The sequence below is a fragment of the Astyanax mexicanus genome, chromosome 1, assembly GCF_023375975.1.
Source record: "Astyanax mexicanus isolate ESR-SI-001 chromosome 1, AstMex3_surface, whole genome shotgun sequence".
Lineage (NCBI taxonomy): Eukaryota > Metazoa > Chordata > Actinopteri > Characiformes > Acestrorhamphidae > Astyanax > Astyanax mexicanus.
In genome coordinates this window covers 1,195,361-1,220,613 of record NC_064408.1, presented here as the reverse complement: position 1 = coordinate 1,220,613, position 25,253 = coordinate 1,195,361, and the positions used below count along the sequence as shown (strand labels likewise).

The window sequence follows — 25,253 nt, the reverse complement described above, 5'->3', positions numbered from 1 at the left end:
ACTTATGCTGGGACGGCTGTTAGACGGTCTTTCATGTGTGGGTTCTCCTGAATATTCAGTGCTTTGTAATAAATACTTGGTTTGCTTTCAACTTCACTCCACCTGTCAGACTCTCTCTATCAAACGAACACGCAGGGGAGTTGTACCCCAGATGAGAGGTGGGGGTTAACCCACCTTTCATTTTCTTTTCTACAACAGCAGCAACAACTGCAATCAAGCGTTTGCAGTAACTTGCAGTGAGTCTTTCACAGAGCTGTGGAGGAATTCTGTTCCACTTTTCTTTACAGAATTGTTGTAATTCCACCTCATTGGAGGATTTTCCAGCATGAACCTCCTTTTTAAGATCATCCACAGCATCTCAATAGGATTCAGATCAGGACTTTGACTAGGCCACTCCAAAATTTTCACTTTGTTTTTCTTCAGACATCCAGAGCTGAACTTGCTGGTGTGTTTTGGGTCATTGTCCTGCTGCAGAACCGAAGTTCGTTTCAGCTTGAGGTCAGGAACAGATGGCCGGACGTTCTCCTTCAGGTAGACAGAAGAATTCATGGTTCCATTTATCACAGCAATTCTTCCAGGTCCTGAAGCAGTAGTGAATCAGCACAAGCACAAACACTCAACCACAACAGTTCATGGAAGTGCAGCTAGAAACAGAAACAGAATGGAAGGAAACACCTTACAAACGTAGGATAACACATCTATTTCAGAAAACATTATATTACTGTATATTTATAGGGTATCAGGACACTTTTACACTCTTTTTATTGTATCGCCTGTATTATATCATATCGTATCGTTTCCACAAGCTTCTGCAACAACGTCCCAACATTTATTTCTGTCCAGAGCTGCATTCATTTCTCCCCAAGATCTTGTATTGATGATGGAGATTTGGAGCACTGAACAAAGTCTTCTCCAGCACATCCCAAAGATTCTCAATGGGGTTCAAGTCTGGACTCTGTGGTGGAGAATCCATGAGTGAAGATAATGATCTCATGCTCCCTGAACCCTGCCCTCTTTCACAATCTGAACCCATTAATCCTGACATTGTCCTCTTAAAATATAATCCTGTTCCATCAGAGACTAAATCCCATGGACCAAGCTGATCCAGCTCAACACTGAAGGTCTCACCACTGCCAAGACTGACATCTTTGAGCAAATAGCCATCAAAAGCAATGTGCCATATGGAAACAAGGACATTCTGAGGGTTCCTGGGAACACCTTGACTGATCATATTGCCCACAAACATCATGGCATAGAGACATTTGTCCGCAAAGACATGCCAACAGTGCTGGTGACGTCCTGGTGAACTGGGCCTCAACTATTGATGCAACACTCCTATATGACCCAAAGGAGCCATGTATATTTTACTCTGACTGATGGAACAGTACCACCAATCCAGACCTGGCATTTGCAAAATGGAATAAAAACCAGCCAGTCCCTGTAAGACGCACCTGGGACATATTTCCCCGATCACACCATCGTCCATCGCTTATCACTATTACATCTATGGTCCAGAATCAGCAAGGGAGGGATGTCAAAAGGTGGAACTTTCAGAGAGCAAACTGGGCAGACTTCACCAAACAAGTTAGCAAACCAGGTGCTGACCAAACCAGGTGTACTTAAAGACCTGGTGCTTCAAGCTCAAGTGTTTATAAGACTGTAGCAACAATGTTCCACCTCTACAACAAGGAAGCAACCTGTAGGAGCAACATCACGGTTGATAACGCCCAGCTACAACTCGGGGAGGAGTGAACAGGAAGTGAAAGGAGGAGAGTGTGTACAGACGTCTACATTTTGAAGAAACGGTCGGACAGTTTTTAGCTAATGTTCTGGAGAATTCCTCTGAAGGAAACTGATCAACACCTGGATCTACAAACACACCTGTAGAACCTGAAGAGAACCTGAGATCAGAGAGCGAGAACCTTCACACACCTGAAAGTGAAAGTCTGAGTGTTGTAACAGGAAGGAGCAGCAGGGAAAGAAAATGGCTTCTAAATCTTTCTTAGTGGAGGATCTCACCTGTCCTGTGTGTTTTGAGATCTTCAGGGTTCCTGTGGTTCTGAACTGTAGCCACAGTGTGTGTAAAGAGTGTCTGCAGAAGTTCTGGGAGTCTAAAGGATCCAGAGAGTGTCCAGTTTGTAGGGGAAGATCTTCAAATGATCATCCTCCAGTAAACCTGGTTCTGAAGAACCTGTGTGAGAACTTCTTACAGGAGAGAAGTGGGAGAACTTCAGCTGGTTCTGAGACACTCTGCAGTCTGCACGGAGAGAACCTCCGGATCTTCTGTCTGGATCATCAGCAGCCCGTGTGCTGGGTGTGTCAAACCTCGAGGAAACACACCGACCACAGATTCCGCCCCATTGATGAAGCTGCAACCGACTGCAAGGTAAAATCAGTGTGAACAGCTGTACAGCAGGAGTTTTTGCTTTGTTTCTCTATCAAATTCCTAGTTTTAAAAATAATATATAAGAATATATAGATCCAGAAATATGTTTTATAACTAATAGTGTGGCTTTAAATATTGTATTTAGAAAAATAAATGTAGAGTTTAAGGTTGCTAAAAATATAGCAACAATATGAAGAAAAATAGAAAAGATATGTAAAAAATATTAAAAGGTGGAAAATGTTTTTAGCATTTAATTATAAAGCATTACATTTTTTTGTAGGGATGCACAATGAACGATATTTCAAACCGATATTTATATGCTGACGTATTTACCTAAATGCTGCAAAGGGACCAAAAAACTGTCAGGCCCGTCCAGCCAAGCCAACCCGCCCCCCCCTCCCTGGACTCCTCCCTGCCTGACTCCCATACCTGTTTTATTTCTTGTTTTGTTTGTTTGCCTAGTTTAATTTCTTAGTCTAGACGTTTTCCTAAGCTCTGCTTAGCAGTTTTCTATTGGCTATTTTGTAGTCTAGTGCTCCCTTTGTTTTTCCCCATTCCCTGTACTACTTCCTGGTTATATTGTTTTGGCAGTTTCACTTATTCCTTGTTTACTTAGTCCCTGTTCCTTTGGGCCAGTCCAGTTTACTTCGTTTTACATCCCAGCAGTGTCTTATTTCCTCTCTGCCTGTTTACAGTCAGACATAAAAACAACACTGACTGTGCTATTTTAATATTTACTGATTGAATCACATTTTTATAAATTTTTATTAGTTTCAATATATTTTATTTATTTATTTTATTTAACCTGTTACTTTAATAAAGAATGTTTAAAACAGTAATTGTATACAGCTGGCTGAAAGCTAAAATGTAAGGTCTATAAGTGTTATATTTGCTTTAAATATTATTGTGTTTATTCTGTAAGTTATATATGTGTAATATCTGCATCATACCAGACCATACCTTATTTTTAGTAAAAGTAGTATCACCATATTTCAGAGTTTTTGTGTGATAACGATATTCTTGGCATTACGAAAAACATTGTATTTTCTTTTCAAGAAGAATTTATTTCAGTAAAAACAAGAAGATTCTATACATTTTTGTCTATTTCCCAAACATTAGCATAAACATTAAACTGAAAGGTGAAAACATAAACTTACTGTAAAATACATCTGTAGCATATGCAGTGCATGCATGTAAACTGCAAATAAAAAATGTAAATAAATACACTAAATAAAAATACAAAATATACTGCCTTTAGAAATATTGTACTCTCAGGATTTTTTATCATGCACATTTTTTTGGGTGATATTATTGCATATGGCACACCTCTACTAAACATGTAAGTTTACAATTTACCTCAGTTCAGTTATTCTGTACACAGTTAAATCCAACATTATTCACAATTTAGAAACTAAATGAGAGAAATGTAAAATATTTATGGCTAAAACAGTTTAAAATGGACAATATAGGACAATATTTAAAACTGTGTAAAACTGTGATTTTATTACGGTTTGGGTGTTTTTAGCACGACGTAAAGCGATATAAACTTGATTACTGCTTTTATAAAATGTGTATCAGTATAAATCAGGATAAAATACAGCAAATTTACCTCATAATTGTATTTATTTAGATGAAATTTCCCCAATAAACTGTTGTTGCTCCACACAGTGTGGTGTGTTAGCGGTTAGCGCTGTGGCTAGGCTACCTGAGGGGAAGGTTTAGCTGTAATAATGGGGTGTAGACTCTCCATGAAGATAAATATGATGATTAATATTAAAGTTGGGTAGAAATGCAGAGATTTTTCTCTCTTTCTGAAGAGATTTTTACTCTAAAGGAGAAGCTGCAGAAGTGCAGGGCTAGCCTGGGGCTGTGTTTTTAGCCTTTAGCTCAGGAAGCTGGCTGAGTAGCATTAGCTTAACCCAGCAGTTTAGCTACCGTAGCGCCGTGTTTCTCTCCTGAATTAAACTCAGATAAACAGTGTAAAACTTTAGTATTAAAGTCATAAATCTGTGAATAGTGTTTATAGTAACCCTTCCTCCACCAGTCAGTGTAGCTGAGGTAGCGTTAGCTAAGCTAGCTAAGAGCTCTAACAGTAAAAGTTAGATATTATTACACTATTTCTCTGGATAAAACACCTATTTAATGATTAGAATTACTGTTAATATTAATCTGAATATTTCCATTTTTAATGTATGATTAGAAATAGTGTTTTATTTAGTTTGTACTGTTATTTGCTGGAGGATTGAACAGGTTTGGTTGTGATAAAGGGTGTTTTGGTAACTCTGTTTGCCTTTTTTCACCAAAATATCTAGTTAGTATTCTTTGGTTCTAGATAAGAACTAAATTTAGAGTATCTGTCTGTCCTGCAGAACTACAGGAACATCCATCTAACTTACTTTCATGCTGCCATCTACTGTGTCTGCAGTATATTGCATTATAGCTGTTCCTTTCTGATTTTTTCCTGTAAATATATCTCACCTCATTATTCTTGCCTTAAAATGTTTTTATTTAATCAGTATAAAATATCTTATGCTGTACTATAGTTTAAACTACTTCTAGTGTTTATGGAATTACGTTCATCTTAACATTAGAGTGTTGCATGCCTAGTATATTTAAGCTCTACAGTATAAAATTCATTCTGAAGGACATTAACCAACACTTAAATATATAAATATATATATTTGTTTTTAAAATACATAAGTTATATGAGTTTTTATTTTCATTTCTTGTTTTATTGAACTCCAACTCAATATATTCCGTTAAAGTAATTTTCTACTTAATTAAAGATACATTTTTATTAACTGGGACAAAATAAAAAAAGTTCTCATTTTATTTGATTTTGTATATTTTACATCAGTCATCGGTATTAACAAGAAAATGAATATCCTGATGTAAAGAAAGTAATTATCATTAATGTTAGACTGTACAAAAATGACCAAATATTTTTTTAATATAATTATTATATTTAATTATATAAAACGAGGCAATTTTATAAGTTAACAACCAAAAGTTGACCAACACAAACTGTGCAGCAACAGATTCAGAGCTTGTCTCTAATTTTCTTTATCTATAAGGTGAATCAGCTGTAGGTAGGAGTGTGTAATAGAGTGAACACAGTGTTTAAAATTATACTGTATTTTATACAACAATAAACTATTAGAACTATAGAACTAAAGTCTCCTATTTGCTCATTGGAGCTGAAAAATGGATAGAAAGAAGCAGTTGGTCATAACGTTATTCTTGATCGGTGTTTAATGATATAAAGCACAATAATCTGTGCACAAGTGCTGTGATTTCAGGAACGAACATCTGATATGTATACATAACTGTATTTTATATATTAATAAAAGTTAATGTTATATATTCTGCAATGTAAAACCATACATTTGGATTATTCGACCACATGATTAATCATTTTGACTGTGTTGTTCGTAATCGATGACTAAAGAACTTTTTATTCTGGTGATTCTGACATGTTAACTGATATGAATATGTAACTTTGGGGCAAAAACTAAGGATTTTGAGTAAAGTACGTGCATGAGCTGCTCATCCATTATGTGGTGCTGTTAGTTAATGTATAATGTATATTTTATGTAAATTTAATTTTTAAATTTTATATTAAGTCTGAGGTCAAGCACAACTGAATGATGGGGAATAATTGTCAGGTAACTCTCTCAACACTATATACATTTTATTTTGAGAGTATTCAGTAAACACCTCAATAAATAAAAACAGTAATGAAACCCAGAGTGTAACATCATACCAGGAAAAACACGCGGTCACTGCAAGTTTTATTCCAACAAAGCAGAACTTATATAGCTTAAAGCTCACTGAGCCATTAAAATTAGAAATTAAAACCAGGTGTGAATCTACCTGAACCTGCAGCGACGCTGGACTTTTACAAATAAGATTACACACCCATGTTCTCCACAGTGTTCTGTCCAATTGTGCTACCCATCGATATGTGCTTCTTACCACCAGTTTTTATATATATGTGGGTTCCAATCACCTCAGTTCCTTTAACTGAACCCTGAGATATTACTCAGGCCTTCCAAATATCCTATTGAGATTCTGGGGGGAAATGTTTAAATATGGTGGGGTTTTTGGGGGTATTTGTACATTTAAAATACACTAAAGAAACACGGTTTGCTGGGGAACACAACTGGTCAGAACACTGGTGTTGGGTAATGTAGTTAAACTATAGTGTTACACAGAGTTTTAAAGCACCACGCTGGGTGTTACTAACAAAAATCCCAGTAAAGCAGATTTAAACATTGTTTTTACAACAATTTCAGTAACATATAAGGTAAACCTTTAAATTAGCTTAGATTGAGCGAAAACCGTAACTTACTTTACGTAGCGTCGCCATTTTGAAAAATGAGTGTTCCTTGTAGTCCTGAGACTCTTAGATTTTCAGGATCCAGAACCGAGTTTTGTTGGTGGAAATAATGGTTCAGAATTAGGTTCCACATTCCACACTGGTGGAAAAGGGCTAACAGTAAATAAGGATGTTGTTGTATTAGTGTTTTATTATTTACACAGTGTTTACTAAATGTGTTAATGTCTGAATTGTGATTTAATAATTCACATAGCATAGTTTACTACCTCTTTACTAACTGGCTGTTTTACAGCTGAAAGATACGAGCTCTTCTAGGATAGTACTGTTAAGATAGTATTGCTAAGCTAACTTAGCCTTAACATTAGTTGTTTTAGCTTAATTATTTACCAACATGTGACTTGCATAGCACTGCTGAGATAAATTTATGACTAAATCAACTCTGCTAAATTAAATGAATTATTAGAATAGCACTGTGAGGGAAAATTATTATTAAAATGGCAAAACTGAGCTACATTTATCACTAAAATTGCACTACTCAGGAACATTTATGATTAGAATAGCAATGCTAAGGTAGGATTAGCTTAAGCTACATATAAAGCTATATATGTGACTATAACAGCATGGCTGAAATAAATTCATGATTAGAATAGCACTGCTGAGGTAAATATATTGTGATTTGTTGGTGTGTCTGCTGAAATATTAAAAATGTTAAATATTTAATCCAGTGTGTGGATGTGTTTCAGGAGGAGCTCAGAACTGCTCTGAATTCCCTAAAGGAGAAACTGGAGATCTTTAAAAAGTGTAAACTGAACTGGGATCAGACTGCAGATCATATAAAGGTAAGAATGAGAAGATCTTCTGAGATCATGATTCTGAAATTAGTTCCCCAAATCAGAAGTAGGACAGTATAAAACACATTAAATATACAGTGTTTCTGACATTTACTTTCACTTTTATTTGATTACAGACGGCATGAACCCAATATATTTCATGTTTTGTTTGGTGAACTTTACTTCATTATACATTCGTTCCTGCATTTCAGACCTTCAACACGTTCCAAATAAAGATGGAACAGTAAAGCGTTTACCACTTTATAATGTTTCCATTTCCACTTAAAAGATACCAAGAGATAAAGAGTTTCAGGTGTTATTTTCTCCCATAATTCCTACAAACATGAGATTGGGGACAGTTCAGTCCAGTACCTGTACCCTCTTCTTCCACAGACATGTCTTAGTAATGTGTGCAGCATGTGGTTTAGCATTGTCTTGTTGAAGAATACTGCATGATCTTGATGGCAGCACTGTTTAGAATAGCACTGCTGAGGTAAATGAATGATTAGAATAGCACTACTGAGGTAAAATAGCTGGTATTTGATTGGCTGATGGGCTCCTTCCTTCCAGACTCAGGCCCGACGCACAGAGAAGCAGATTAAGGAGGACTTTGAGAAGCTTCACCAGTTTCTACGAGATGAAGAGGCAGCCCGGATCACTGCGCTGAGGGAGGAAGAGGAGCAGAAGAGTCAGATGATGAAGGAGAAGATTGAGAAGATGAGCAGAGAGATATCAGCACTATCAGACACTATCAGAGGCGTAGAAGAGGAGATGGGAGCTGAAGACGTTCCATTCCTACAGGTGAGGAACATCAGTCAGACTGAAGTGAATCATCAGACTGATTTCTGATGGTTTACACACTTCTGATCTGATCTGTGAATAATCTCTGATCTTCACTGTGTGGAAGTGATGTGTAGTTTATTAATTATGATGTAATTCATTAATATTCCCCTGATTGTTTTACAGAACTATAAGACCACAGTGGAAAGGTGAGTCTCTCTCTCTCTCTCTCTCTGTGGTTCTGAACCCAAAGCTACAGCAGTACTGAACGGGTTCTGATGTTCTTCCAGAACCCAGTGCACACTGCAGGATCCAGAGAGCCAATCAGGAGCTCTGCTCAACGTGGAGAAACATCTGTCCAACCTGAAGTTCAGCGTCTGGAAGAAGATGCAGGAGATCCTTCAGTTTAGTGAGTCTCACTTTCTCTTCTCACATGCACTCACACGCCACATGTCATGGGACAGGAAGTAGTGTCGTGTCCCGTGACTTTTGCCGTGTCCGTGTCCCGTAAACCTCACATTTTTGTAAATATTTTATTAGATCTTTTCATGGGAAACACTGAAGATACGACTCTTTGATACAGTGTAAAGTAGTCAGTGTACAGCTTGTAGAAAATGTACAAATTGTAGATATTTTGTGTTTGTGTGTGTGTGTGTGTGTGTTTGTGTGTGTGTTTGTGTGTGTGTGTGTGTGTGTGTGTGTGTGTGTTGCAGCTCCTGTAACTCTGGATCTGAACTCTGCTGGTTCTAATCTCATCGTATCTGAAGATCTGATCAGTGTGAGACGCAGTCCTGATAATCTGCAGCTTCCTGATAATCCAGAGAGATTTGATAATAGGTTCTGTGTTGTTGGATCTGAGAGCTTTAACTCAGGAATTCACTGCTGGGATGTTGAAGTTGGAGATGATGATCTCTGGGATGTGGGAGTGATGTTAGAATCTGCTGAGAGGAAGGGAGGTATATTCTCCAGGAGAGGAGTGTGGTATCTGGAGTATTGGGATGGTGAATATAGAGTCTGTTCTTCACCACAGAATCCCACTGATCTCTCAGTATCAGTGAAAGTGAGGAGGGTGAGAGTTGAGCTGGACTGGAACAGAGGAAAACTCTCATTCTCTGATCCTCTCACTAACACACACTTCCACACCATCACACACACTTTCACTGAGAGACTCGTTCCACTCTTCCGTACCTGTAGAGGCTCTCTAACTATCAGTCCAGCTCAGATCAGTGTATCTGTGAATCAGTGAATCAGTTCAGATCTGTGAATCAGTGAATCAGTTCAGATCTGTGAATCAGTGAATCAGTTCAGATCACGGTACACAGAAAAAAATGTTGCGTAAAATTTACTTTAAAAAAGTTTCGCAACTTTCTGCATTTGCTTTTTTAAGTAAATTTAACTTTAACTCGGTTTCAAGACTTAAATGTTACACAGAGCATATAAGTGAACTGAACTTCAGTCAATCCTTTCTTTTAGTAAACTTTACTTCATTTCTGCATACAATATTACCTAGTTGCAATTACTTAATTTATACAATATTATTGTATAAAATTTTAAATAACATTCAAATATTTACATAATCCCAACATGGTATACTATAGTATACTAAAAAGAATGTATTACATGCCATCCATGTGTAATATGTGTGTTTTAACTAAAAATATTTAAATTTCAGGAATTATAATATATCATGGATCATAAACTATTTGAGTACTATTTTATAAATTAAGTAATTTTAATAAGGTAATAAAGAATTAAGTAAAGTTTACTAAAAGAAAGGATTGATTCAGTAAAAATAAATGAAGTAAAGTTTACTAAAAGAAAGGATTGATTCAGTAAAAATAAATGAAGTAAAGTTTACTAAAAGGAGATGTGCATAGACTTCAGGAGATCCAGGCCCTCTGCTCAGCAGTGAAGAGTAACTGTTTATTTTACCTTGAGTGTATTGACAAATATCTTTCAGTTATGATTACTTATCTTAGTATCTATAATTACATAATCATTGTGTGAAACCTTGTATTTTATATGCATTAACCAATACTCACATTGTATTTGATCATTTTTATTACTCACAGTGTATTTTACACGCATTTATATAAAAGATTAACCAATAATCACAGTATATTCTTTACATATATAGTAAAACACTGTTTGATCGAGCATGTGACTAACACCACCCTTATTATGACAAATTAACCCACATGATACATAAGGCGTATACTAACACATAGGATTTATTATATGGCGGACTAACCATGCGTTATTAACACATTAACATATAACATATGAAATTTATTCTTGAAGCATTTCGTTCACTGCATGACCCTAATTAATGGCCATCAATCAGCGGCTGGTACACTCTGTGTGATCTCGACTGGTACGCTCGGTACGGGGCTAAATTTTTTGGGTCATTGTCCTGCTGCAGAACCGAAGTTCGTTTCAGCTTGAGGTCAGGAACAGATGGCCGGACGTTCTCCTTCAGTTAGACAGAAGAATTCATGGTTTCATTTATCACAGCAATTCTTCCAGGTCCTGAAGCAGTAGTGAATCAGCACAAGCACAAACACTCAACCACAACAGTTCATGGAAGTGCAGCTAGAAACAGAAACAGAATGGAAGGAAACACCTTACAAACGTAGGATAACACATCTATTTCAGAAAACATTATATTACTGTATATTTATAGGGTATCAGGACACTTTTACACTCTTTTTATTGTATCGCCTGTATTATATCATATCGTATCGTTTCCACAAGCTTCTGCAACAACGTCCCAACATTTATTTCTGTCCAGAGCTGCATTCATTTCTCCCCAAGATCTTCTCCAGCACATCCCAAAGATTCTCAATGGGGTTCAGGTCTGGACTCTGTGGTGGAGAATCCATGAGTGAAGATAATGATCTCATGCTCCCTGAACCCTGCCCTCTTTCACAATCTGAACCCATTAATCCTGACATTGTCCTCTTAAAATATAATCCCGTTCCATCAGAGACTAAAGCCCATGGACCAAGCTGATCCAGCTCAACACTGAAGGTCTCACCACTGCCAAGACTGACATCTTTGAGCAAATAGCCATCAAAAGCAATGTGCCATATGGAAACAAGGACATTCTGAGGGTTCCTGGGAACACCTTGACTGATCATATTGCCCACAAACATCATGGCATAGAGACATTTGTCCGCAAAGACATGCCAACAGTGCTGGTGACGTCCTGGTGAACTGGGCCTCAACTATTGATGCAACACTCCTATATGACCCAAAGGAGCCATGTATATTTAACTCTGACTGATGGAACAGTACCACCAATCCAGACCTGGCATTTGCAAAATGGAATAAAAACCAGCCAGTCCCTGTAAGACGCACCTGGGACATATTTCCCCGATCACACCATCGTCCATCGCTTATCACTATTACATCTATGGTCCAGAATCAGCAAGGGAGGGATGTCAAAAGGTGGAACTTTCAGAGAGCAAACTGGGCAGACTTCACCAAACAAGTTAGCAAACCAGGTGCTGACCAAACCAGGTGTACTTAAAGACCTGGTGCTTCAAGCTCAAGTGTTTATAAGACTGTAGCAACAATGTTCCACCTCTACAACAAGGAAGCAACCTGTAGGAGCAACATCACGGTTGATAACGCCCAGCTACAACTCGGGGAGGAGTGAACAGGAAGTGAAAGGAGGAGAGTGTGTACAGACGTCTACATTTTGAAGAAACGGTCGGACAGTTTTTAGCTAATGTTCTGGAGAATTCCTCTGAAGGAAACTGATCAACACCTGGATCTACAAACACACCTGTAGAACCTGAAGAGAACCTGAGATCAGAGAGCGAGAACCTTCACACACCTGAAAGTGAAAGTCTGAGTGTTGTAACAGGAAGGAGCAGCAGGGAAAGAAAATGGCTTCTAAATCTTTCTTAGTGGAGGATCTCACCTGTCCTGTGTGTTTTGAGATCTTCAGGGTTCCTGTGGTTCTGAACTGTAGCCACAGTGTGTGTAAAGAGTGTCTGCAGAAGTTCTGGGAGTCTAAAGGATCCAGAGAGTGTCCAGTTTGTAGGAGAAGATCTTCAAATGATCCGCCTCCAGTAAACCTGGCTCTGAAGAACCTGTGTGAGAACTTCTTACAGGAGAGAAGTGGGAGAACTTCAGCCGGTTCTGAGACACTCTGCACTCTGCACGGAGAGAACCTCCGGATCTTCTGTCTGGATCATCAGCAGCCCGTGTGCTGGGTGTGTCAAACCTCGAGGAAACACACCGACCACAGATTCCGCCCCATTGATGAAGCTGCAACCGACTGCAAGGTAAAATCAGTGTGAACAGCTGTACAGCAGGAGTTTTTGATTTGTTTCTTTAATTTTAAAAATAATTAGAATTCAGTATATACAGATCCAGAATCACGTTTTATAACTATTTATAAATATTGTATGTAGAAAAATAAATGTGGAGTTGTTAAAAATATAGCAACAATATAAAGAAAAAATGAAAATCTTTTTTAAAAATATTAAAAGGTGAAAAACGTTTTTAGCATTTAATTAGAAAGCATTTCATTTTTTGTAGGGATGCACAATGAACGATATTTCAAACCGATATTTATATGCTGACGTATTTACCTAAATGCTGAAAAGGGACAAAACAACACTATTTTAAAATTTACTGATTGAAGCAAATTTTTATTAATTTGTATTAGTTTCAAAAAAAATATTTAAATCTTTATTTATTTATTTAACCTATTAGTTTAAAACAGTCAGCTAAATAAAAATGAAATACATTTATAAAAAGAGATTTTTTTATTTGATTAATTGTATACAGCTGGCTGAAAGCTAAAATGTAAGGTATATAAGTGTTATATTTGCTTTAAATGTTGTTGTGTTTATTCTATAAGTTATCCATGTGTAATATCGGCATCAGCCCATACCGGACCATACCTTATTTTTAGTGAAAAAATAATAATTATATATTATTATCAGGATAAGGAGTTTTTTTATCGTGCACATTTTTTTGGGTGATATTATTGCATATGGCACACCTCTACTAAACATGTAAGTTTACAAGTTACCTCAGTTTAGTTATTCTGTGCACAGTTAAACCCAACATTTAATCACAATTTAGAAACTAAATGAGATAAATATAAAATATTTATGGCTAAAAACAGTTTAATACGGAGCCCGGGAGGGGCCGTGGATAAAAAAAATAATAAAATCGAGTGAACGATGTAGCAGTTCGTGCTCACGTTTTCTTTAATTCGAGTGAACGATTTGCAATTCGTGCTCACGATTTCTTTAATTCGTGCTCACGATTTCTGTAATTCGTGCGCACGATTTCTGTAATTCGAGTGAACGATTTCTGTAATTCGTGCTCACGTTTTTATGCGCAATAAGACAAGAAGCTCGGAGGGAAAGGAGCATTTTCTCTCTTGATCTGTTACAGGGATGCAGTAATGATAATCAGTTATCTACCTTTATAACCTGCTGTTATTAATGCACTAGTGTTACAGTTAGATGTACAGTACAGTGAGCAGATTTTGCCTGGTGGTGGAATCTCTACAGCGCGTGGGGGAGAGCCGTCCGCGGCATCGGTTCCCCCGCCGCCAGACACCTGCCGCGCGCGCAGGTCTTCACGGAGCTTATTTACCAACAATGTAGACAAATACAGTCAATTCCAGTCATGAATAAAGGAAACAAACATTTTACTGATGCAGGACAACTGTGTGTTATTAAAACCAGATCAAAACAAAGTTATAATGCAATGTGCAAATGTGTTTATTAATTTCTAAATAACATTCAGCCAGCCTCCAAGGAAATGCACACCTTCTTAAATCTGGTTACATCATTATTACTTTTATGATAGATTTAATCTATATTTTAATAATTTGTATAATAAATAAACACATAATTCAGAAAATATACATTTAAGAAGTTTATAATTATTATATTTTTTTTATTTGAAGCTTGTGGCATGTTTCTGGGCAGGACACTGTGATTTGAGAATAAGCAGATATTCAGGACATTTCATCAGATATAGAAACTTAATTATTTTAGGAAACATATTGAAATAAATTATCAAATTGATCCAAATTATTATATGAAATGCCTATTTACTAAATATCTTAATACATTGTATTAATAGTATTTTAGACCAGCTATTTTGATTTTATATAGTGTTACATATTTAAAGCAGCTCTTATATGAGCCATTCATAGACAACTGTCACACCTTGCATTAATTTTGTATTATCTTTATTAACTTTTACAGTGTACATTTGGACCTAAGTCTTATAGCTGTATATTTATATAATTATACTTCTTTACGTTATACTATTGTTGAAAATAAGAAATTATAAACAGTTCCACATTGCATTATAACTTTGTTTTGATCTGGTTTTAATAACACACAGTTATCCTGCATTAGTAATGTTTGTTTCCTTTTATCATGACTGGAATTGACTGTATTTGTCTACATTGTTGGTAAATAAGCTCCGTGAAGACCTGCGCGCGCGGCAGGTGTCTGGCGGCGGGGGAACCGATGCCGCGGACGGCTCTCCCCCACGCGCTGTAGAGATTCCACCACCAGGCAAAATCTGCTCACTGTACTGTACATCTAACTGTACCACTAGTGCATTAATAACAGCAGGTTATAAAGGTAGATAACTGATTATCATTACTGCACCCCTGTAACAGATCAAGAGAGAAAATGCTCCTTTCCCTCCGAGCTTCTTGTCTTATTGCGCATAAAAACGTGAGCACGAATTACAGAAATCGTTCACTCGAATTACAGAAATCGTGCGCACGAATTACAGAAATCGTGAGCACGAATTAAAGAAATCGTGAGCACGAATTGCAAATCGTTCACTCGAATTAAAGAAAACGTGAGCACGAACTGCTACATCGTTCACTCGATTTAATTGTTTTTTTTATCCACGGCCCCTCCCGGGCTCCGTAGTTTAAAATGGACAATATAGGACAATTTACTATCTTAACCCTGAGAGTCTGTGTGAAACTGATTTTATTACAGGTTTGGGTGTTTTTATCACAAAGTGAAGCGTTATAGACTTATTTAGATGAAATTTCCCCAATAAACTGTTGTTGCTCCACACAGTGTGGTGCGTTAGCGGTTAGCGCTGTGGCTAGGCTACCTGAGGGGTGTAATAATGTAATAATGGGGTGTAGACTCTCCATGAAGATAAATATGATGATTAATATTAAAGTTGGGTAGAAATGCAGAGATTTTTCTCTCTTTCTGAAGAGATTTTTACTCTAAAGGAGAAGCTGCAGAAGTGCAGGGCTAGCCTGGGGCTGTGTTTTTAGCCTTTAGCTCAGGAAGCTAGCTGAGTAGCATTAGCTTAACCCAGCAGTTTAGCTACCGTAGCGCCGTGTTTCTCTCCTGAATTAAACTCAGATAAACAGTGTAAAACTTTAGGATTAAAGTCATAAATCTGTGAATAGTGTTTATAGTAACCGTTCCTCCACCAGTCAGTGTAGCTGATTTCATGTTTTCTCTGTCAAAAACTAATAAAAATAATAAATAAATAAAAACACCCGAAGCTGTTTTTAAATAGTAAGAGTTTAAATGGGAAAAGTGTGAGGGAGCCGGCAGTGACAAACTCCAGGTTTAAGTTTATTTTTACTCTTTAATCAGATAAAATACATTATATACAGTGTTCAGCCTCTCTTATTACTCTTAATATCAGTTTACACAGTTTACTATCTCTTCACTAACTGACTGTTTTCCAGCTCTAAAATACGAGCTGTACTAGAATAGGACTGTAAGCTAAGCTAACGTAGCATTAGCATTTGCTTTTGCCAAAGACTGACTGCATTTCTCTGTTTAAATTACAAGTTAAATTCATTACCTGTGACTTGAGTGGTAAATCTGAGGTAAATGTATGATAAGAATTGTTTCTGATAGTAAATTTATGATTAGAATTGCATTGCTGAGGTAGCTAACGTTAGCAATTCAAATATATGACTAGAAAAGCACATGTGAAGTTAATTTATGATTACAATGGCAAAACTGTGATAATTTTTAACTACAATTGCATTATTTAGGTAAATTTACAATTAGAATTGTTTATGAGGGTAAATTTACGATTATAATTTCATTGCTGAGGTAGCTAACATTCGCTGTTTAACTGTGTGACTCGGATTACACAGCTGAAGTAAATGTCTGATTAATACGTCAAAACTGAGCTAAATGTATGGCTAAAATTGCACTATTTGGGTAAATTTATGATTAGAATTGCATAGCTAACATTAGTTGTTGGGATACAGATACTAGATACAGAATGAAGTAAATGTAAGATTAAAATGGCAACACTGAGCTAAATTAATCACAACCATTTCACCACCCAGGTAAATATTTTATTAGAATTGTTTCAGAGGGTAAATTTATGGTTAGAATTGTTTTAGAGGGTACATTAATGATTAGAATAGCATTGCTGGGGTAGCTAATATTAGCTGTTTAACTGTATGACTAGGATTACACAGCAAGTAAATGTCTGATTAATATGTCAAAACTGAGGTTAATTTATGACTAAAATTGTAATACTTAGGTACATTTATGATTAGAATGGCAAGGTAGGGTTAGCTTAAGCTACATATAAAGCTATATATGTGACTATAACAGCATGGCTGAAATAAATTCATGATTAGAATAGCACTGCTGAGGTAAATATATTGTGATTTGTTGGTGTGTCTGCTGGAATATTAAAAATGTTAAATATTTAATCCAGTGTGTGGATGTGTTTCAGGAGGAGCTCAGAACTGCTCTGAATCCCCTAAAGGAGAAACTGGAGATCTTTAAAAAGTGTAAACTGAACTGGGATCAGACTGCAGATCATATAAAGGTAAGAATGAGAAGATCTTCTGAGATCATGATTCTGAAATTAGTTCCCCAAATCAGAAGTAGGACAGTATAAAACACATTAAATATACAGTGTTTCTGACATTTACTTTCACTTTTATTTGATTACAGAGGGCATGAACCCAATATATTTCATGTTTTGTTTGGTGAACATTATACATTCGTTCCTGCATTTCAGACCTTCAACACGTTCCAAATAAAGATGGAACAGTAAAGCATTTACCACTTTATAATGTTTCCATTTCCACTTAAAAGATACCAAGAGATAAAGAGTTTCAGGTGTTATTTTCTCCCATAATTCCTACAAACATGAGATTGGGGACAGTTCAGTCCAGTACCTGTACCCTCTTCTTCCACAGACATGTCTTAGTAATGTGTGCAGCATGTGGTTTAGCATTGTCTTGTTGAAGAATACTGCATGATCTTGAGGGCAGCACTGTTTAGAATAGCACTGCTGAGGTAAATGAATGATTAGAATAGCACTACTGAGGTAAAATAGCTGGTATTTGATTGGCTGATGGGCTCCTTCCTTCCAGACTCAGGCCCGACGCACAGAGAAGCAGATTAAGAAGGACTTTAAGAAGCTTCACCAGTTTCTACGAGATGAAGAGGCAGCCCGGATCACTGCGCTGAGGGAGGAAGAGGAGCAGAAGAGTCAGATGATGAAGGAGAAGATTGAGAAGATGAGCAGAGAGATATCAGCACTATCAGACACTATCAGAGGCGTAGAAGAGGAGATGGGAGCTGAAGACGTTCCATTCCTACAGGTGAGGAACATCAGTCAGACTGAAGTGAATCATCAGACTGATTTCTGATGGTTTACACACTTCTGATCTGATCTGTGAATAATCTCTGATCTTCACTGTGTGGAAGTGATGTGTAGTTTATTAATTATGATGTAATTCATTAATATTCCCCTGATTGTTTTACAGAACTATAAGACCACAGTGGAAAGGTGAGTCTCTCTCTCTCTCTCTCTCTCTCTGTGGTTCTGAACCCAAAGCTACAGCAGTACTGAACGGGTTCTGATGTTCTTCCAGAACCCAGTGCACACTGCAGGATCCAGAGAGCCAATCAGGAGCTCTGCTCAACGTGGAGAAACATCTGTCCAACCTGAAGTTCAGCGTCTGGAAGAAGATGCAGGAGATCCTTCAGTTTAGTGAGTCTCACTTTCTCTTCTCACATGCACTCACACGCCACATGTCATGGGACAGGAAGTAGTGTCGTGTCCCGTGACTTTTGCCGTGTCTTTGTCTCGTAAACCTCATATTTTTGTAAATATTTTATTAGATCTTTTCATGGGAAACACTGAAGATACGACTCTTTGATACAGTGTAAAGTAGTCAGTGTACAGCTTGTAGAAAATGTACAAATTGTAGATATTTAGTTTGATCATCATTATTTTCTAGCTCTGCTTTAAATCTCTTGGGTATGGAGTTCACTAGAGCTTCACAGGTTCACACTGGATTCCTTTACCCCTCCTCCATGATGACATCACAGATCTGGTGGATGTTACAGACCTTGTTCTCCTCCACCTTCTGCTTGAGGATGCTCCACAGGTGATCAGTTGTGTTTAGATCTGGAGACATGCTCGGTCAGTTCATCACCTTTATCTTCAGCTTCCTCTGCAGGACAGTTGGAGTCGTCTTGGAGGCGTGTTTGTGTTTGGGGTCGTTATCGTGTTGGAAAACTGTCCTGATTCCCAGTTTCTGATTGGAGGGGATCATGATCTGCTTCAGAAAGTCACAGTACATGTTGGAGTTCAGCTCCCCAGTGCTGGAATCCCTCATACAGCCCCAGAACATGATGCTACCACCACCATGCTTAACTGTAGACAAGGGACAGTTTTCCTGGTACTCCTCACCAGGACGCCGCCACACATACTGAACACCATCTGAACCACACAGGTTTATCTTGATCTCCTCAGACCACAGGACATGGTTCCAGTAATTAGAGGTTGGCGGATCGATGATATCGATACCAACAGTTAAGCTGGTATTGGTATTGAGCAATACTTGTGTAAAAAGATTGATACTCAAGCTTTTTTTTCTTTTTCTTTTTTTTACATGCTTATTTAAGAAAAAAGAACAGAATTGGACTGAAAGGAGGAAAATTCCTTATTTTTTATTGTTTTTCCTAAGAACAATTATATTTGAAAAAAGAAACAAAGAAAGAAAGAACTAGAAAAGATGTCTAGTGAGGGAAGGATTTTTTTTATGGTTTCTCCTTTTCTACCTCAAAAAATATACTTTTTTCTAATATTAAGGCAAACTTTATTGTTTCTGTTTCTCTGATTTTGCTTTTTATAGGTTTATGTTTGAGTAAAATGAACATTGTTGTTTTATTCTATAAACTACAGACAACATTTCTCCCAAATTACAAATAAAAATATTGTAATTTAGAGCATTTATTTACAGAAAATGAGAAATGACTGAAATAACAAAAAAGATGCAGAGCTTTCAGACCTCAAATAATGCAAAGAAAACAAGTTCATTGTGGTTGTAAAGCGACAAAATGTGAAGAAGTTCAAGGGGTATTAATACATTTGCAAGCCATTGTATATAGGTGTGTGTTAATCAGGGTATTGTGTGTGTGTGTGTGTGTGTGTGTGTGTGTTTCAGCTCCTGTAACTCTGGATCTGAACTCTGCTGGTTCTAATCTCATCGTATCTGAAGATCTGATCAGTGTGAGACTCAGTCCTGATAATCTGCAGGTTCCTGATAATCCAGAGAGATTTGATGATTGGTACTGTGTTGTTGGATCTGAGAGCTTTAACTCAGGAATTCACTGCTGGGATGTTGAAGTTGGAGATGGTGATCTCTGGGATGATGAACACTGGCGTGTGGGAGTGATGTTAGAATCTGCTGAGAGGAAGGGAAATATATTCTCCAGGAGAGGAGTGTGGTATCTGGAGTGTTGGGATGGTGAATATGAAGTCTGTTCTTCACCACAGAAATCCACTGGTCTCTCAGTATCAGTGAAAGTGAGGAGGGTGAGAGTTGAGCTGGACTGGAACAGAGGAAAACTCTCATTCTCTGATCCTCTCACTAACACACACTTACACACCATCACACACACTTTCACTGAGAGACTCGTTCCATTCTTCAATACCTCTAGCTCTCTAACTATCAGTCCAGCTCAGGGGTGGGTTTCCCAAAAACGATCAATCTTAGCGAATAACGAACGAACTAACGAATGACGTGTGTAAAGAACGAGCCAGTTCTGCGAGTGTTTCCCAAAGAGCTTCGCAACGTGAAAATTAACGAACGAGGTTAAAGAACGTCTTTGTTGACTCCTCCCCCGACACAGTGCGCTCAATCGATCCACAAATATCGATTCAACGCTGCCAATATGCAGCATTTATTCACTATGACACCCTAAAAACGTAGAAATGTGTTGTAATTAACAACATTATACTCCTAAAGATACATATGACTAAATAAATACTCGAAAATCGAATCTATTTTAAAACATTAAACTTATTTTTTACATTTTTAAAACTATTATTGTTAATATATATTATATTAATAGATACTATACTAACATTATTAATAGTAATATTGATAGTAATATTAATTTATTATTATTCTAATTATTAATATTATAAAAATAATATAATAATATACATATACGTATGTTCCTGTGTGTGTGTATATATATATATATATATATATATATATATATAGATAGATATAAAAACATATTTCTGTTGGTTTAAATGTAAATGTATATGTATATATATTTTTAATTTTTAACCAACAGAAATATGTTTTGTACTTTATACTGTGAAGCTCCAGCTCATCCTAAATCAATGGGTTTATGTTAGTGGATTGTCAAGGCCATGCACCTTTTTGTCTACTAATTCCATTTGCGTCAATTAGTTTTCATGGTTTTAATAATAATCGACAACGTAAAAAAAAAAAAAACATTGAATGAGACGTGTCCAACTTTTGACTGGTATTTATATATTTGTGAGCTGACACACCCCAGAGTTTGCCCAGATGAACGGCCACAATGTTTGTATGAAGCACCTGATTAAGGAATAATATTAAATATTACCTGCACATTCACCGATACCCTTTACAATACGTGTAGGTGTGATTAAAGACACCACACCGGATACCAGGGATTTTCCCAATAGCATGGAAATATATTATGTTGTGCTGTAATTCCCGGGCTGGTGGGAACTGTATATAAGTGTGTGTATGCCACATAACAGCCTGATTACAGAATCCACGGACTTGGTGACTTTGCAGCTTTGCTTAGACCGTGAGCATCATCTGCAGGAATAGACTGATTGCATTTCTTGCAGCATTAATGTCAAGACTTCTATCATCGCTAATCTGCATTTTAATAATTTACTCGTGGGTTTGATTGGCCAATTCCAATATGCCCAGTTAGACTACAAGCCACAGTTGGCATTATAATATAATGTAATATAATATAATATAATTATTATACTATATATAATATAACTATAATATAACTTATTCACTCACTTACTCACTCGTCAACCGCTTTATCCGTTAAGGGACGCGGGGGAGGGAGGGGGGATTTGGGGGGCGCTTGGTGGCTGGAGTCTATACCAGCTGGCATCGGGCTGAAGGCAGTATACACCCTGGACAGGATGCCAATCCATCACAGGGCAGACAGACACATTCACTCACACACTCACACCTAAGGGGCAAATTTTATCCGACATCTAATTAGACTGAACTAATTTCTTTGGACTGTGGGAGGAAACCGGAGCACCCGCAGATCAGTGTATCTCTGAATCAGTGAATCAGTTCAGATCAGTGAATCAGTGAATCAGTTCAGATCAGTGTATCTGTGAATCAGTGAATCAGTTCAGATCAGTGTATCTGTGAATCAGTGAATCAGTTCAGATCAGTGTATCTCTGAATCAGTGAATCAGTTCAGATCAGTGTATCTGTGAATGAGTGAATCAGTTCAGATCAGTGTATCTGTGAATCAGTGAATCAGTTCAGATCAGTGAATCAGTGAATCAGTTCAGATCAGTGTATCTGTGAATCAGTGAATCAGTTCAGATCAGTGAATCAGTGAATCAGTTCAGATCAGTGTATCTGTGAATCAGTGAATCAGTTCAGATCAGTGTATCTGTGAATCAGTGAATCAGTTCAGATCAGTGAATCAGTTCAGATCAGTGTATCTGTGAATCAGTGAATCAGTTCAGATCAGTGTATCTGTGAATCAGTGAATCAGTTTGGTTTGATTCTGAGGGCTCTATCTGATTAAGAATGCGTGTGGTGTTTATATTAGGATAAAATTAATAAAACATAAATTCCTCTGATATTGCTGGAAATTGCACGGATATGATGAACAGATAGACCTTTAAGATAAATTACTTCACAGCGTCAACCAGCAGCTCAGTTTCCTCTGCTGAGAAGAGTTTGTTGAACACGTCCAGGTAGCTGCACCGTTAAAATAGCAATCCACCAAAGTCAGAGCTCATTTGACTCTTAAAGGGAATGATGAGCAAGAGACACTCTGATTGGTTTATTTCACGTTACGCCCAAAATTAACCACACCCATCATTAATTAAGAGAATTAGTACATGACTTTGCTTTGCGTTTTGAGATGCACAAGGTGTACTTTTCCCATCGTTACGATAGCAAAGACACACTGACACGCCCTAAATCACTCTGCACGATTTACTGCTCACCCATAGATCTCTAAAATAGGAACCTGAACGTTGTAAATTCTTTTTTTCTCCTCAGTTTGAAAGTACAGTTGCTCCACCCACTCATTACTCATCAGTGGTAACGCCCCCAACACTCGTTTATGATCTCTGTAATCAAATAAAACACAAAGGAATTAGAAGAAATTCTACTTTTTAGTTTCTATTCTCCTCACTTTCAAAATCTTTTCTGATTTAGGGTTGTATTTAGGGGTGTTGCTGGGTTATATTGTGTCTAACTATAACACATTATTGATTATTAAATTAATTGTTTATTGTTTCTTCATTATTGATTTTTTTATTAACAGCTTGTTTTTGGTTCTGGACACATCTATAAATGAATGTGTGTTTTAATCTGTATAATGTTATAATCATTAATAAATGTGCAGTAAAATTGGTTTTATGTTGTTGAAAACGTTTGAAAGTAAGTAAAGATGAATCTTCTCCATTCAGTGTAATATAATAAATATATAAAAGAGCAGTTGTGGTGTGTTTTACTGCAGAACTCTACAGACTGTGTTACTCTATAAAATAATCCATTACATGAAGAAAGAATTTAGTAAATATGCTCTAGATATTGATATTCTAAAGCTAGAACCTGAGTATCTATTAAATCATTGATTATTAATGGTTATAAACATGCTATAGACTGGATGTGGGGGTGTATGGTATAGATGTGGTTTAAGATAAAATAAGATAATCCTTTATTAATCCCACAGCAGGGAAATTTACAGAGTTACAGCAGCACAGAGAACAGAACAGAAGAGATTTCAGGAAATATACAAACTGTAATGAATCAGAGTCGAGATGCAAATGGAATATGTTTTATTATTTAGCCATATAGAAAAACAAACCATGAAACAAAAAGTAAAACAATAAAACAAACAAAATAAAGATAAACTACTAAAAAAAAACAGAAACGGCAAGAAAATAAATACAGGGGGTAAAACAAACAAACAAGTAACTCAGGGAAACAAACAAAGCAGGACTGTGGAACAAACATGCAAGACAGAGATCAAAAGCAGGACAGAGAACAAAGGAAAACATGGGATATATAAACACAGACAAGGAACACCTGGGGAAGATAACAAGGGGGTGTGGTTACAAGTAAGACAGGTGGGAACGCAAATGAAAGGGAGGGGCTAGGGGCGGAGATAAAACAAACAAAACGGAGCCATGTGCTGCAGAGAACACGGCTAGGAAAACAAGACAGGAACAGAAAGAACCAAGAAAAAAGAAAAGGTGTAACACACACAATATATAACAAGAAAATAAATACAAGACAAAAAAAACAATAGAATGCACTTAAATAAATAAATAAATATAATTGTATAGATATATAAATATACTACCTGCTATTTTATTTATTCAGAACACCGACATAACCAAACCACATCCTGGTAGTTTAGCAATGGAGTCCAAGAGAAAGAGTACAATAGGTTATGCTGTTTCTCCATCAGCAGCTGGAGTCTGAGAGAGAGAGAGAGAGAGTACAGTAGGTCTTGCTGCTTCTCCATCAGCAGCTGGAGTCTGAGAGAGAGAGAGAGAGAGAGAGAGAGAACAGTAGATCATACTGTTTCTCCATCAGCAGCCGGAGTCTGAGAGAGAGAGAGCGAGAGAGAGAGAGAGAAAGAAAGAGAGAGAGAAAGAGAGTACAGTAGGTAATGATCAGGGGTGAGCCCTCTACACTCTCAATGTCAGTGGGCCCCTATTAATGCCAGTACAAGATAAACGTGAACAAAAAAAGGGGGGGAAATGGGTATTTATTTAAAATAAAAAAGCATTAATAAAGTTTTAGGCTACAGTCTCTGGCAAAAATGTATGGCAAAAATTGAATCTGGTTAATGCCGATAACTAATGTTAGGCGGCTCATAATTGTCTTTATACTTACAGCAGCCTGGTTGGTAACTAGCTAAGCTAGCGGCTTCACGTGAGCATACAGACATCAGCAGCAGCTGTGTGGAGAGGACTACGCTAACTTTAATTGGACTTTACATAACAAGCAAACTCGCTTCACCTTTGGGAAAGAAAGCCGTCAACAGCTGCCTCCCCTCATTCTGCCTTCTTTCTTTTTCCTTTCTTTCTTTCTTTCTTTTTGTCTTTCTTTCTTTTGATTAACTGATTTCTGCTTTTTGGGCAGGACAAAAACATACAACGCACAAAAACATTGCGTACGCCATATTTCACGCTCACGGTCAGATATACTAAATTTGACTTGAATGTGAGACAGTGCGTTCCCCCACGGCACTTTCGTTTCGGGCGTACGCATGTTTTTTGTACGTATGTTTCTAATGTGTTTTTGTCATTTGCCGATTTGACTTAGAAGCGATGCTTTGAAATTACAACTATTAAGATATCCTTTACGCAC

The 25,253-nt window shown here is 37.1% G+C and overlaps 2 protein-coding genes across 3 annotated transcripts; both read left to right on the top strand.

Annotated features, from left to right (window-relative positions):
- Positions 1 to 1,335: 1,335 nt before the first annotated feature.
- On the top strand, positions 1,336 to 9,596 carry LOC125782194 (E3 ubiquitin-protein ligase TRIM35-like). Its single transcript, XM_049465447.1, has 6 exons — positions 1,336 to 2,386; positions 7,469 to 7,564; positions 8,126 to 8,356; positions 8,522 to 8,544; positions 8,626 to 8,744; positions 9,049 to 9,596. Exons 1-6 carry the CDS (start codon positions 1,985 to 1,987, stop codon positions 9,579 to 9,581), a joined length of 1,404 nt encoding a protein of 467 aa, XP_049321404.1. The 5' UTR covers positions 1,336 to 1,984; the 3' UTR covers positions 9,582 to 9,596.
- Positions 9,597 to 11,670: 2,074 nt separating this feature from the next.
- Positions 11,671 to 20,634, top strand: LOC111190476 (E3 ubiquitin-protein ligase TRIM35-like). Of its 2 annotated transcripts, XM_049465424.1 has the most exons (7): positions 11,671 to 12,630; positions 17,075 to 17,170; positions 17,724 to 17,954; positions 18,120 to 18,142; positions 18,228 to 18,346; positions 19,809 to 20,294; positions 20,381 to 20,634. In XM_049465424.1, exons 1-7 carry the CDS (start codon positions 12,229 to 12,231, stop codon positions 20,461 to 20,463), a joined length of 1,440 nt encoding a protein of 479 aa, XP_049321381.1. In that variant the 5' UTR covers positions 11,671 to 12,228; the 3' UTR covers positions 20,464 to 20,634. The 2 variants fall into 2 exon arrangements, with proteins under 2 accessions (XP_049321381.1, XP_022519949.2); XM_022664228.2 differs by having other exon boundaries at positions 11,675 to 12,630; positions 19,809 to 20,634.
- The last annotated feature ends 4,619 nt before the right edge of the window (positions 20,635 to 25,253 follow it).